We start from the raw sequence: 13,838 nt of genomic DNA, 5'->3' as shown, positions 1-13,838 counted from the left end.
TGGAAAAATCTGTAGGGGTTCCTCTGGGCCATCTTCTTCAATACAAGGAGGGTGGCTCTCATCTCTTATAGTGGTAATGTTGTGAAGCACAACACAAGCCACTATGATGTCGCATGCCCTCTCTGGACTGACCCGGAGCCCATGCAGACACTGAAACCTAGACTTGAGGATCCCTATGGTCATCTCCACCTTGGCCCGTGTTCGGCTGTGAGCCAGGTTGAAGCGTGTCTGTGGTCCAGGATCAGCTTCAGGGTAGGGTGTCATTAAGCAGGGCAGACAAGGGTATCCTCTGTCCCCCAGCAAGTAACCATTGTACTGTCCTGTAATGATTCAAGTGTACAACACAAATATAGTGCAAAGGAAAAAAAACAATATTTCATAAAGCGAAACATACCCTGCTGAAATGTCTGGCATAATGATGACTCGCGGAAAATTCTGGCATTGTGCACAGATCCTGGCCATTTTGCCTCAACATTAGTAATAATGTGGGTTGCCTCACATATTACCTGTGGTTGAAAAGTGGAAAACTGTAATGAGTTTACTGATTTTAACAAGGCAAAAAATTAAGGACACAAAATCCAGTTCTTACCTGCACATTGATACTATGAATAGATTTCCTATTAACATAGTCTCCCTCATTCATTGAAGGAGCTTTAATAGGAATGTGGGTGCCGTCAATGCACCCAATTACATTTGGAAACCCTGAAATAGAAAGTCATATAGGGAAGTATCAAGTGTGTGTGCAGGATGAATACATCTATAGATATAAATAGTATGACTACATATTAAATATGTGTCATGAATTTTACTACAAAGGACAAACCTGCCACTCTGTGGAATTCCTCTTTAATTACACGCAGAGGTTTATGGCCAGGGAACTGTACAAACGTGTGTAAGAAGTGTTTCAGTGCCAGACATACTGTGCGAACGGCTCTACACACAGTTGCCTTTCCCACAATGTCTGCATCGCCCACATTATACAAAAAATGCCCGGAGGCCAAAAACCGAAGTGCTAAGCGAAGACCCGCGGTTTGTGACATGTGCAATATGCGGTGCCAAGAGATGGGTCAAGTAGATTAACGATTCTTTTGAAAACCGATAACGCTCTTTTAAAAAATCATCTGGAAATGAAAAGACATCAATACGCGGTCTTATTACTCTCTCCCGGCGGAAAAAACCTCGGATAATTTGTGCTTCCAAGTCCACAGGATCGTCATCAAAAAGGCACGCCATGCTCAATAACCTTCTGAAACAAACTTACCCTGGAACATAACCTGCTCGGTGGCAGGTTATCTTCAGAGAGTAAGCTGCTATGGTTACATACATACCCAGAAAGTTACCTCCGTTTTTGGAACCGAAAGTTGAGGTTATCCACTAACTTACCCTTAAACTTACCCGGGTATGTCACATAACCTGCTTTCTGGAATACTCCCCAGGATCAGACACATTATCTACAGAAGCATCAGCATGTATTTGGTAAACAATTTCACTTTCCTCCATCATCTGATAATGGATGTCATATTGATCTGTGCTGAGTGTGTGATTTGGACAAACTTGGTTTTGATCAACAACAACAACATTTATTTATATAGCACATTTTCATACAAAAGTGCTTTACAAAATGATGAATAGAAAAATAGAAGACACAATAAAAAAATAAACATAAGTCAACATTAATTAACATAGAATAAGAGTAAGGTCCAATGGCCAGGGTGGACAGAAAAAACAAAAAAAAACTCCAGAGGCTGGAGAAAAAAAAAAAAATCTGTAGGGATTCCAGACAAAGAGACCACCCAGTCCCCTCTGGGCAATCTACCTAACATAAATCAAACAGTCCTCTTTGGATTTAGGGTTCTCACTGAAGGGCTTGATGATGATGGTCATGTAGACTTCTGGGTTTCAGTCCATCAATGTTGGAGCATCATGATCAGAAACTATAAAATCATCAGGCATGTCCTGAGGGTCACAATCCTCCGTAGTAGTCGGCCTGGAATCACCACCGTCCTCAAGATCACTAGTTCTGGCTTCAACATCTGACTGCTCCTTTGTTTTTGTAGTTTGACGGTGTCATATATTAAAACAATTGTGATGTGATGATCAAGTGAAGTTTGTTTGAAGTCCCAGATATCAAATATGAATTCAGATTCATGCCCTTAGTTTTAGACACCATCAGGGACAAAAAGACCCCTTGCCTCTTTCAGGATTTCAGTGAATCCAGCACTGATTGGCATGGTGTGCCCCCGCCTTGTTTTGCTCTGACCTGTTTAGTTTCCCCCCTTGTTACTGTGTATCCACCCTAACTCTGTGGTGCGTGTTTTTAGCTTTGGTCGGGAACGGGATTGAGAATGTTGAGGTGTCTCTTCACTTTCATTGTCTTCCATCCTTAACTTCATTTTGTCACAGAGCTTCTGAAGATGGCCAGATTTTCGTATTGTGGTGGTATTTTGATTTCTGCAGAAATTGAAAAGTGAAAGTTTGTGTCCATAGGAGGGAATGTAATTGGACAGTGTTGAATGATCCATGAGCAAGACAACACCTTGGTCAATCTGTGAGACAAAATAAAAACATTAATGCTACTGTAAGTAATTCATAAGTATATTAAGTACATAATAAAAACATATTTGTTAAAAACATAACTGCCTTGTAAAATAACACTTCAAAAAAAGGATATGTGTCAATGCTTTATATCAGGCTATGCACATTATATTGTAAATTTAAATATAAATTGCAAGGCAATCTCCTGTAGGATCTAATTGAATCGCCCTGGCATATCATCAAGAAGCTGTTCTGTTCATAAGCACTGCGATGATGGTTTCAGACAACATTTTTAAAAAGACATTATGTTCTTTTTTTCTCTTTAAAGGAGCATTAAATTGGTATGTAGGTACAGTACCAGTTTTTTTGTTCTTTATTTCGCTTTATACAATTTCATGTATTAGGAATTTGTTAGTTTTCGCATACCTCTTGGGGTCAGAGCGCAGGGTCAGCCATTGCACAGAACGCCTGGTGCAAGTGCAGGTTAAGGGTCTTGCTCAAGGGCCCAGCAGAGTATGGGATTCGAACCAGTAACCTTCTGGATACCAGCACAGATCCTTAGCCTCAGAGCCACCACTCTGCCCTGCAGTTTACTTTAACTTCAGATTTAGCTTTACAAATAAAATAAAACTAAATGGCTCCAATCTGATCTCTATTATCACATACCTTTTGTTCCTCAGTTACAGTCGGGGCATCCTGGGAGACACCTCGTCCTCTAAAGACTCGATTATAGACAAGTTTCACATCAGAGAGATCAAACTTTACAGCTGCAGTAGATCCAAACTCAGGGTCATGGGGGTCTGCTGGAGCCAATCCCAGCCAACACAGGAACTAATCCCGGGCAGGGTGCCAACCCACTGCAGGACACACACAAACACACCAAGCACACAGTAGGGCCAATTTTAAAATTGCCAATCCACCTAACCTGCATGTCTTTGGATTGTGGGAGGAAACCCACACAGACACGGGGAGAACATGCAAACTGAAGTGAACCCGGGTCTCCTAACTGCAAGGCAGCAGCGCTACCACTGCGCCACCGTGCCGCCCATTGAAAGAAAACAAAAGTTTGAAATATGTGTATGTGGGTTTGAACACAAGGTGGAAATGTGAACTCTTAAACATAACTATAAAATGTACCAAAATGTGAAAAAATGTAAATATCTTACTTAAGAATTTGAAATGCCATATGAAAATGCTAAATGTCTTACGATGATAACTGGACTTGATTAAATTACTGGAATATCCAATTCAAGGACTCCTAACAGAACTAACATTAACATTACTTACTGAAGAAAACATATTTACTGTAAGTACAGTAGGGGTTTGTTATGCTGTGCTTAGTTTACATGGACGTCAGTTCTGTTTCTCAATTTGGGCTGCAGTTTCTGAAAACGATTAAGCTTGGCGATTCACGATCAATATGTGGCGTGTATACGTAACCTATGAGATAATTCTTTGTACAGCAGCCTTTACGAATAAACAAGTACTACTTAGTTAACGACGCCACCGAACTCACATACAAAATGCATTATCGGTAAATTAAAAAGCAGTTGATTTGGAATAACATTATATGTTATATATAGGCCTTTGGTGGGATGGAGATGGTTGTGAAAAATATTACAAAGTAAACATGATATCATCCATCCATCCATTATCCAAACCATTATATCATCACGGGGGTCTGCTGGAGCCAATCCCAGCCAACAAAGGGCAAAAGGCAGGAAACAAACCCTGGGCAGGGCAGCAGCCCACCGTTATATGATTTCATAATCTAATACCAAAATGTGACTAAGTTTATAAATATTCTCCAAATCGGACATGTATTATTTCTGAAACAAACACTATATAAATGACAGACGCACTCCATTAAAAAAATCAGCTTTTCTTATGACAAAAAAAAGGAAAGTGAGATGGTACAAGAAGGTTTGCCTTCCATTGATTCCCTACACAAAGTTTGCATGTTCTGCCTGTGGACATGTGGGTTTCTTTCCATAATCCAAACACATGTTGAATGAGCATTGTGTGTGTGTGTGTGTGTGTGTGTTCATCTTGTGACAGGCTGGCACCCAGTCCAGTTCCTGTCTAGTGTCTGATGGTTGCTGATAAAGGCTCTAATTGCCTTGCAAACCTGTTTTGAAGAAGTAGCCATTAAAAGTGGATGGATGGACATGATAAAATAAAGAGAATAAGCATGTACATCACATCACATTTACTCTTTCTCAGATACAAAGACCTCAGTGGGCCAACCTATGTGTAAATCTGCAGGCAGTATGATGTGGTGGTTAAGATTGAGGGTTCAAATCCCTCTAGAAACTCAGTGTGACCCTAAACAAGTCACTTGACCTGCCTGTGCTCCAACTGGAAAAACTAGAGAAATGTAACTAATTTTATCATGAATGTTGTAAGTCACCTTGGATAAAGGCATCAGCTAAATAAGTAAATGATGCCGTACAAAAAAAAATCTACATGACACTTGAAAGAGCGCATTCTTTTCTATTCTTTGCTTTCCACTATGTTACTCACTCTTTAATTTAATATAGTTTTTTTCAGTATGCTGCTGCTGTAGTATATGAATTTCCCATTTGGGGTTAATAAAGTATCTATCTATCTATCTACCTACCTGCCTGCCTGCCTGCCTGCCTGCCTACCTGCCTTTGTTGATTTGCTAGGCTCTTATTTTGTGGCCGCTGTCTCGGGTCAGTTACAGGTTTCAACAGACACGCTAATATACCTGCTGTCAGCTGGTGGCCATACACCACTAGTCCTGTTGTTTTGTCACACTGTTGAATTAGTTCAAAGCAGAATACCTTTACAGCAGGTGTAACAAATATCTAAGTGCCAGGGTTTATGAAGGGGTATCAGATACAGCCCACCGGTGTAGCTGAGAATGTGCAAGTGTTGGAGGTGGTGGTGGGAGACAACAATACAGAATTCAATGGACGTTCTTCTGGGTGCGCATTCTTTATTGTACTGTAACTAGTTAAACATACCAGCTCTCCGTGCGGGTCCTTCTGTTTTCCTTCTTCCCACTTATCCACGCATTACACTTCTCGATGAAAGTAAAAGCAGTTGTATGCATCAAACACGGATTCTTCAAAACTTATAAGGAGAAGGAGGAGGTTGGGAGCACACGCTGATATGGCACATAGCCGCACACACCCCACGACGAACCGCATGAGGATCCCAATTTAGGACCCGAGTGCACTCAGGCAACAGGTGACACCTCAGCGACACACAGTAACTGGAATGGAATGGAATAGAAGAACACAGAAAATATTTATTTTAAATGTTTAATTATTTGAGCAATCCATCCATCCATCCATTTCCCTGGGATAGGGTGCTATCTTATCGTGGAGTAAACAGAGACACAATCACAAGCTACAGACAATTTAGCATTACTAGTTCACCTAACCTGCATCTCTTTTGACACCGGAGCACCTTGGAGAAATCCACGAGGAGAACATTCAAACTACGATCACGAACACCCGGGGCCTGAACCCCTTACTGCGAGGCAGCAGCACTACGTTTAATTTTTAGCAGTATAAAATATTTAAACAAAGTGAACAATTCATCTATAAAATGTAACACAAAAAATGCATGGATTTCAGCATTAAAATTACACAGTCTCAAGTATAAATCGCAGTTTTCCAAATATTCGCGATGTTGCCATAAAATGCACATTCTGTACGGTGACGACTGCCTGTGAGTACAAAGTCTGTGCAAGAAGATGGCCGTTTATGAAGCATTAAGTGTATTAATGTCTAGGTCGGGGAGAACTTAGATTACGTAGGATTGAATGTGCTACTTTAGTTAGGATGGGGTTTGAGAAACAGCAGTAAATGTACGATTTCAATATGGAGTTCATGGTGATCTTAGCGATAGCATGCTTTCGTAAAAAGTAACTCAGGATATACGCAATCCCCCTTTAAACACGTTTAAAATGATATATGACATACACAGACTAACCTTTAATCGTTTAGTTTATTCCTAGACAGACTTGTTTGTGCTCTATCCGTAGTTAAACTTGAGAGAGAAAAAACAACGGCTTGATGTAGAAATGTCGAGAATAAAGTGGAAATGTCAAGAATAAAGTCAACATATCGACTTTAATCTCGACATTTATTTTTATTTTTTTCTTCACTGTGTCCATATTTTATATTTTTTTAACCGTGGCCCTAATACACATCCGTAATAGAACATCCATCCATCCATCCATTTTCTAACCCGCTGAATCCAAACACAGGGTCACGGGGGTCTGCTGGAGCCAATCCCAGCCAACACAGGGCACAAGGCAGGAACCATTCCTGGGCAGGGTGCCAACCCAACGCAGGACGTAATAGAACAGTAACAGCTTAATGTAAGAGTCCTATTAAAAGAAGAATTTGTGGCGGATAAAAATCTGCAGCCACAGGGGGGCGCCAGAGCGGGACCTGAAAACTGCCGGCCTGAAGAACGCGAGTCATCAGAGTCGTACAGCGCAGCCACCGAGAGACAGCAGTAAAGACGCCGTAAATTAGATATTTAACACTCAAAGCAGGAACACAAATGAATATTCATGCATTGCCAGTTTTTATTGAAGGTGCTAAATCATATCGCAGGGAACTAAGACAAGAGATTTATGTCAATCACGATGGCTCCTCTAAAAACTGAATCCCAAAGATGAGCCATTGGGTCACTTTAAAAGGCTGTAGACTGCCAGGCCTGAGGCTTCACCTGCGAACCCCTGAGAACACTGGGGGTCTAAGGGCCTGAAACAGGGACAAAGAAACTGATAAATACTCTGAAAAGAAATACGTTTCTAAATAAGAAACTGCACTGAGCCTGTCGTGAAAATCTGAGTGATGACAACTAAGTTGAGGTGGCGATACACATTTTAAAAATCTGATGGAGTCCGGCTTTACTTAGTTCATTTCTTATACTGCAGTGCCATCTTCAGGGCGATGGAGGACAGTGCAGAACTGTCTCATTCTTAAAAAGAGAGATCTGTTCCAGATATATTTAATATAAATGATTTGGATACGATGAGGAATGATGAAAAAATTTGATTGGCTAATTGAGCAGATTACAATATTCAAGCTTTCAAGGCATCTCCTCATCTTCTGCAGGGTAAGACTATAAAATACGGAAAAGTACAATCTTTAAGTTGATGATTTGCATATATTTAAAGAGAATCATGAGCATATATGAAAATAAGCATCATATCCTGATGCACGTTAAAATAGTGAGGGTTAAATCACAGAAAGGCCTGTGCCTGTATATTTTTATTTTTTTCTTAGCAAGCTGGAAACCAGCAATACTTCATAAGTCAAGGTCAGGTATGCAGGGAGGGGCTGACAAGAACCCAAACCCCCCCCCCTCCCCCCTCCATGTGGTGAATGTTAGCTGAGGACTGGAAATAATGATGGCAGGTACTGGATGGGTGTAAGGTGGGGAGACGGCCTGTCAAGTGGGCATGATGGACAGAACAGATTGCTGCGTTCATTAGGCTGGGAAATATCGGTGGAGCCAATCAGAGGCAGGACAAGACAGTGGAATGCTGGGAGTCAGATGAGGGGGCGGGTTGACAAAAAGTCCTGGGCCAGCTGAGTGCAGAAGGCTGCAGAAGGGGGGTGTGGTGCTTGAGAGAAAGTGTGTCAGGGGGAGGTGTGCTGAATGTTTATTGTGCTGAGACCCCTCTGTGCTGCGTCCATTGAAGTTCATCAGTGAAAGAATTAACTCCAAGTGTAAGACCTGCCATTACTGCCTCGGATTAAAGACAGGGCTTTGAAAGCACAGGCAAAATTCCTGTAGGACATCACTGTCATTGAATCAGTAGTAGTGCAGTCTGGAAAGGCAGGCGGTGTGAATGAGTAGATAGAGGGTGCAATAGATTAATGTAGAGCTAAATACACACATATATATATATATATATGTATATATTTATATATGTATTATGAACAAAGGCGCTATATAGGCGCCTGACCCGACACAGATGGACATGGAGGCACGTTTAAAAATATACAAACTTTCATTTATCTTCTGCCGAGGGACACATTTTCCCCATGCCACACAGCTCAACATAGTCCCACAAAACATCAGTCCAACACAGAGCAACACCACCTTTCTTCCTTTACCACCACTCCTTCTCAAGCTTCGTCTCCTTCCTCCCAACTCTGGCTCCTTTAGTGGTGGTGGCTGGCCCTTTTTATAACCCACCCGGAAGTGTCCCAGGTGCTTAACCACCTGGTCCTAATTGCACCTCCGCTCCGGGTGGGGCTAAAGATTCATCCAGCCAGGCTGCTGAGTCCATGAAGCTCCCCTAGCGGCCATCCGAGACCCCAACAAGGCTGTGGAGGACTCCATCTCCCATGGAGACCTGCGGGTGGTTTTGAAATCACCGTCAGCCAGGGAGGCTGCCACCATATATATATGTGATATATATTGATATATTTATATATATATATATTTATTTACTATGTATATATATATACTGTATATTCTTTTGAATATAACTTTGTCTTGTGTATAGTATTATTCTTACAGATTAAGCAGGTTCATTTATTAGTGTGTATATATATATATATATATATATCCATCCATCCATTTTCTAACCGCTGAATCGAATACAGGGTCACGGGGTCTGCTGGAGCCAATCCCAGCCAACACAGGGCACAAGGCAGGAACCAATCCCGGGCAGGGTGCCAACCCACCGCAGGACACACACAAACACACCCACACACCAAGCACACACTAGGGCCAATTTAGAATCGCCAATCCACCTAACCTGCATGTCTTTGGATTGTGGGAGGAAACCGGAGCGCCCGGAGGAAACCCACGCAGACACGGGAGAACATGCAAACTCCACGCAGGGAGGACCGGGAAGCAAACCCGGGTCTCCTAACTGCGAGGCAGCAGCGCTACCACTGCGCCACCATGCCGCCTATATATATATATATGTTTATGGTTACAAGAGGTGTTGTGGAGCAATCTTCAGGAAAAATAAGCAGAGTCTTCAGAAAGGCAGTCAGAATTCAAGACTTCATTGCACAGCACAGACAACAATTGCTGAGCACATAAAGCCGTCTCAGTTCATGAAGTGAGCCCCAGATTTATTACATTTCTTATCATAAAATGCCCCCCTTTTCACATTAGTTTCCCATCATCTACTGTGCAGGGTTTCTTCGTGATGATGACCTCATTCAGCTCCTTTTCTCATAACAATCGTTTTCACATCCTAAACCTCAGCCATTAAAGATCGGTGGCCTTTTCGTTAATCAGTTCTTACAATTAAGTTGAGATCAGGTGGACCCACATGAAAACTGGACTGCCTAACTGATAATTCAATTAATGGTTACTTGTTGCACTAACATCCCTGTAAGGCTAAAATAAAAGGCGACTGTGCCAGTAAGCGTCAGCGAGCAGCTTCACTGATGAGGGCCAAACTGCAGAGAGCCTTGACATGGAGCTTCATTGCTTTTTGAAAGAAGGGAACAACACAAGCCTGTAACAACTGATTATTTAAGCTAACTAATGTGTGCTGCTGTAACTTTATTTATTATCATTAGGATAAACAAAGAAGCAGTGGCGTATAAATTTAAATGGTAATCTAAATATCTATATGTGTGCTAATACAAGAGTCACGAATGCGGCATTGTGGTGCAGTGGGTAGCGATGCTGCTTCACAGTTAGGAGACTGGGGTTTGCTTCCCGGGTCCTCCCTGCGTGGAGTTTGCATGTTCTCCCCATGTCTGTGTGGGTTTCCTCCCACAGTCCAAAGACATGCAGGTTAGTTGCATTGGCGATCCTAAATTGTCCCGTGTGGGTGTGTGCGCCCTTCTCAAGGTTTCTGTCCTGCCTTGCGCCCTGTGTTGGCTGGGATTGGCTCCGGCAGACCCCCGTGACCCAGTAGTTAGGATATAGCGGGTGGGATAATACGAGATGGATGGATGGAATGCAGACAGGACTGGACTGTTAAGTTGTACCCTCGTCTGACATGGCTAGGCTGCTGTCAACTTCACGGACGTCTAAGTGCAGTTAAAGGTCCTTCACCTTCAACAATCAACTCTTAAGCCCCTATGTAGCTCAGACTAACTAGATATCATAATGCATTTTATTGTAACTTTATTTCCTAAGGTATAGATGAGCCGTAATTAATCTAAATGCCATTTAATTTCTTATATGTCTTATGTGCTACCTTGACAGCCTGCCCTGTACTCACACACAAAGGCCCAGCATGCAGTTTGTTTCGTCTTTTGTCGGTGAGACGCTCAGCCCCTGCGTTCCTAAATTAAAATCTGCCTGTTTGCTTCTTCAGAGAACATGACGTCCTTGAGCCACAGAAGTTCAAAACAAAGCGAGTGATAAAGCAGGCAGACCAGGGCCTTTGTGCCAAATAAATGGAGTCTTTTTAAAACTGCCTCAGGCCTAGACTTTTCATAGCTAAGATAACTAAAACTAATAATAAAGCATATTGATCCTTAATCGAAATTCTCAACAAATCATCTGAAGACCTGGAGTGCCAGGAAACAACATCTGGCGAATTCTGTGAAAAACAAAACCAGATTTGAGTAAAAATCCAACACTAAAGCTTGTAACAGGGAGTCTGAGACTGCAGGGAATAGCAATGGCGGAGGATCAGGTGACCGTTGAGGTCTTGGGATGAAAAATCACACATCATAAATAAAACACATAGACCTGTCACAAAAAGTGACATAAAAGAGTGAGAAGTCTTGGTGCTGAGTGGTCTAAATTGGGATCATTTAACATGGCAGTGTGTAAAGATATGCAAGAGCGTATTCATAATTATAAATCAAAAGACACGAGCAGAAAAAGGACAGAAGTAAAGAAAGGCAGAATTAGAGATGACGTAAATGTAGTTGGGCGAAGCATCAAAGAGAGAAGAAGCGCTGATAAAATCAGAGAGCTGCTAGAGGAGGACAGGGAGGAGGCGGGGGGACGGCAGATTCCCTTTGCCCCTCCGGCAGATGCTGCATTAGAATGTCCATTAATCACAGCAAAAGTGAACATCACAGGACGAGTGAGAGGGGGAGCAGAAAACACAGACAGGGATGGCAGAGAGCAGACACAGAACTGCTGATAAAGACTAGTAGTGAGGAAACAATATGGGGAGAAAAACAGAGGAGGACCCCCGAACGGAGAAGAAAGGCAGAGTTTAAAAAGGACAGATGCTGGCAAGGGAACGCTGATTGTCAAAAAGGAGAGGTAGACAAAGAGACAGAGGAGGATTCAGATTATGAGGAGATGATAGGGGGAAGCACACAGAGGGCAGCAGATTATAAAGACATGAGCGATATGTTGGGCTGCTATCAGATAACTGATGGGATACTATGAGAATGTGAGGAGGGCTAACGGAGGGCCAAATTGGAGGAAAGATGTAAGATTATAGGAACCCTCTTTGAATTTCCAGATGACGAAACTAGATAGAGCAAGGAGATTGGAAGGAGGTGAGCGAAAAGAAGGGCGTCCATCAACAAGTGGAAGGAGACTGAGGCCCTGCACACCTGTCACAATAAGGAGAATACAAAGAAGAAAATCGATAAGGAGGAGAAAGATCTAAAGATGGAGTGAACTTGAAATAAGTGATGAGGAGGAAGAGTTAGTAGCAGAAGACTCAGTCGATTGGGAGGAAGAAGATGAGTAAATAGTAAGAGATGAAATAAGAGAGAGTGAAAACAGTGAGCAGCAGGACAGTCTGATAAGAAATATGATAAGATATAAGGAAAGAGAAAGAGGACCACAATGTCAAAAAGCCCCAGCTAACACATCCATTTGTAGAGGAGTTAAAATGGGAATTAAGAAATAAACAGCCGCCACACTGGGGGTCCCAGAAGGAGTGACTTGTGCTGTGGAATTAGGGAAAGAAATAAAGAGAAGTGCAGAATGGAGAGGGTTACTTGGCATGGACCTTCACACAGGTGAACTGCAGAGCGTATGAGGGAGTGCTGGGAATTTGAGTAGAGGTAATTATAACCAAAATGGTGTAGAAATCCCGGGAGTCAGTAAATTTCAATTACCAGTATTGATAAAAGGAGACAGAGCTTAGTACACGCCATGGGGAATGCAGGACCTCGAGGACCAGTTTGGGATTATTGGTGGACGATGGGGAAGCTGCTGGCTGTAGAGAATATGAAAGCACTGTTGTCGAGGATAGGGGGCACCAGCCAAATGGAGCACCTACTGGGAAAATCAACTCTGGCTACAGTTACAGGCCCCACTATGTATGATGCGGACTCTTTTGCTATTTAGCATTCCAACACATGGAGGGTCCACAGAGAGGAATATCCACTGAAATTTGACTCAAAAATGCTAAAAGGGGAGCCAATTGCATTTGTGGACAGAAGGTGCAAAATAGAAACAGAAAAAGACCCGGAGGGGCACCCAATGATGACTGCTGTGTTCAGAAGGACAGTGAGAACTGCGTTACCTGAGCTGATAAGAAGCAGGCTGGAGGACACTGTGGACCGAGAGACCAAGTCATGCAGGGAGTTCTGTGATTACATGCCTAATCCTGTGGACAAAATTACAGAGATGAGAAAAAGTCAAGTCACCGGGAAATAGAAGTCCAAAGAAAATGGACTCACCTCCAGCAGGGGGAGCTGACGTAGAAACACAAAATGAGAACACAGGCTCTGGTGGTCTGTGCCCCAGTAATGAATGCTGTTGAGGGACACTCAGTAATGGTGCCCATGGTATCTGCCAGAACACCCCCAGCAGCACCGGCTCTGACACCTGTTAATATATATGTCCAGCAACCTGGTTGGGGAAAGGGACAGCAAAAGGGTGGAAATTCTAAGCCACTAAAAGGACCACCTGGTGTCTGTAGGCGATGTGGCCTTCCGGAACATAACAGGAGAAACTGCAGGTAAACCCATGGGCACAGGGTAATCAGTCAGCCCAGAATTATCAAAATCACCAGTCTAATTCCCAGCAGAATTTCAGTCAGCCAAACTGGAGTCAGCAGAAGGCTGCTTCAAGTCCCACCAATGCTTGGCTGGGATTTAATTGGGACTTTTAGGGGGGCCATAGAATCCTACTTGGAAAGGTCAATATCCGATGTTAATGGGGGTGCAGACACAGAGCCAGTAACAACTATTGAAATTAAAGGAAAAAGGCATTCCTGTAATGGTAGATACTGGAGTCACTTCTACATGTGTCAACAAGAGAGATGCGATGCACCTTCTAACGTCTAGTCAATAGATGGTAGGATTCTCAGGACAAACACAAATAATTCCTCTGATGGCTCCAGTGCGTCTGTACATAAGATAAAATAAATAGAATTGCCATACTGGTTTCTGACTGTTCAC

At 42.7% G+C, this 13,838-nt stretch overlaps 1 protein-coding gene across 1 annotated transcript in view; it reads left to right on the top strand.

Annotated features, from left to right (window-relative positions):
* Positions 1-13,838, top strand: part of LOC120534754 (zinc finger protein 436-like) — a 115,727-nt gene that overhangs the window by 84,987 nt on the left and 16,902 nt on the right. Inside the window, exon 6 of the mRNA XM_039762335.1 lies at positions 7,812-7,845. Coding sequence (XP_039618269.1) covers positions 7,812-7,845 — 34 coding nt within the window. The remainder of the gene's footprint in view (positions 1-7,811; positions 7,846-13,838) is intronic.

Source organism: Polypterus senegalus, chromosome 8 (assembly GCF_016835505.1).
Source record: "Polypterus senegalus isolate Bchr_013 chromosome 8, ASM1683550v1, whole genome shotgun sequence".
Classification (NCBI taxonomy): Eukaryota; Metazoa; Chordata; class Cladistia; order Polypteriformes; family Polypteridae; genus Polypterus; species Polypterus senegalus.
The sequence above is the reverse complement of the archived record's forward strand: the minus strand, read 5'-3'. Positions and strand labels throughout refer to the sequence as shown.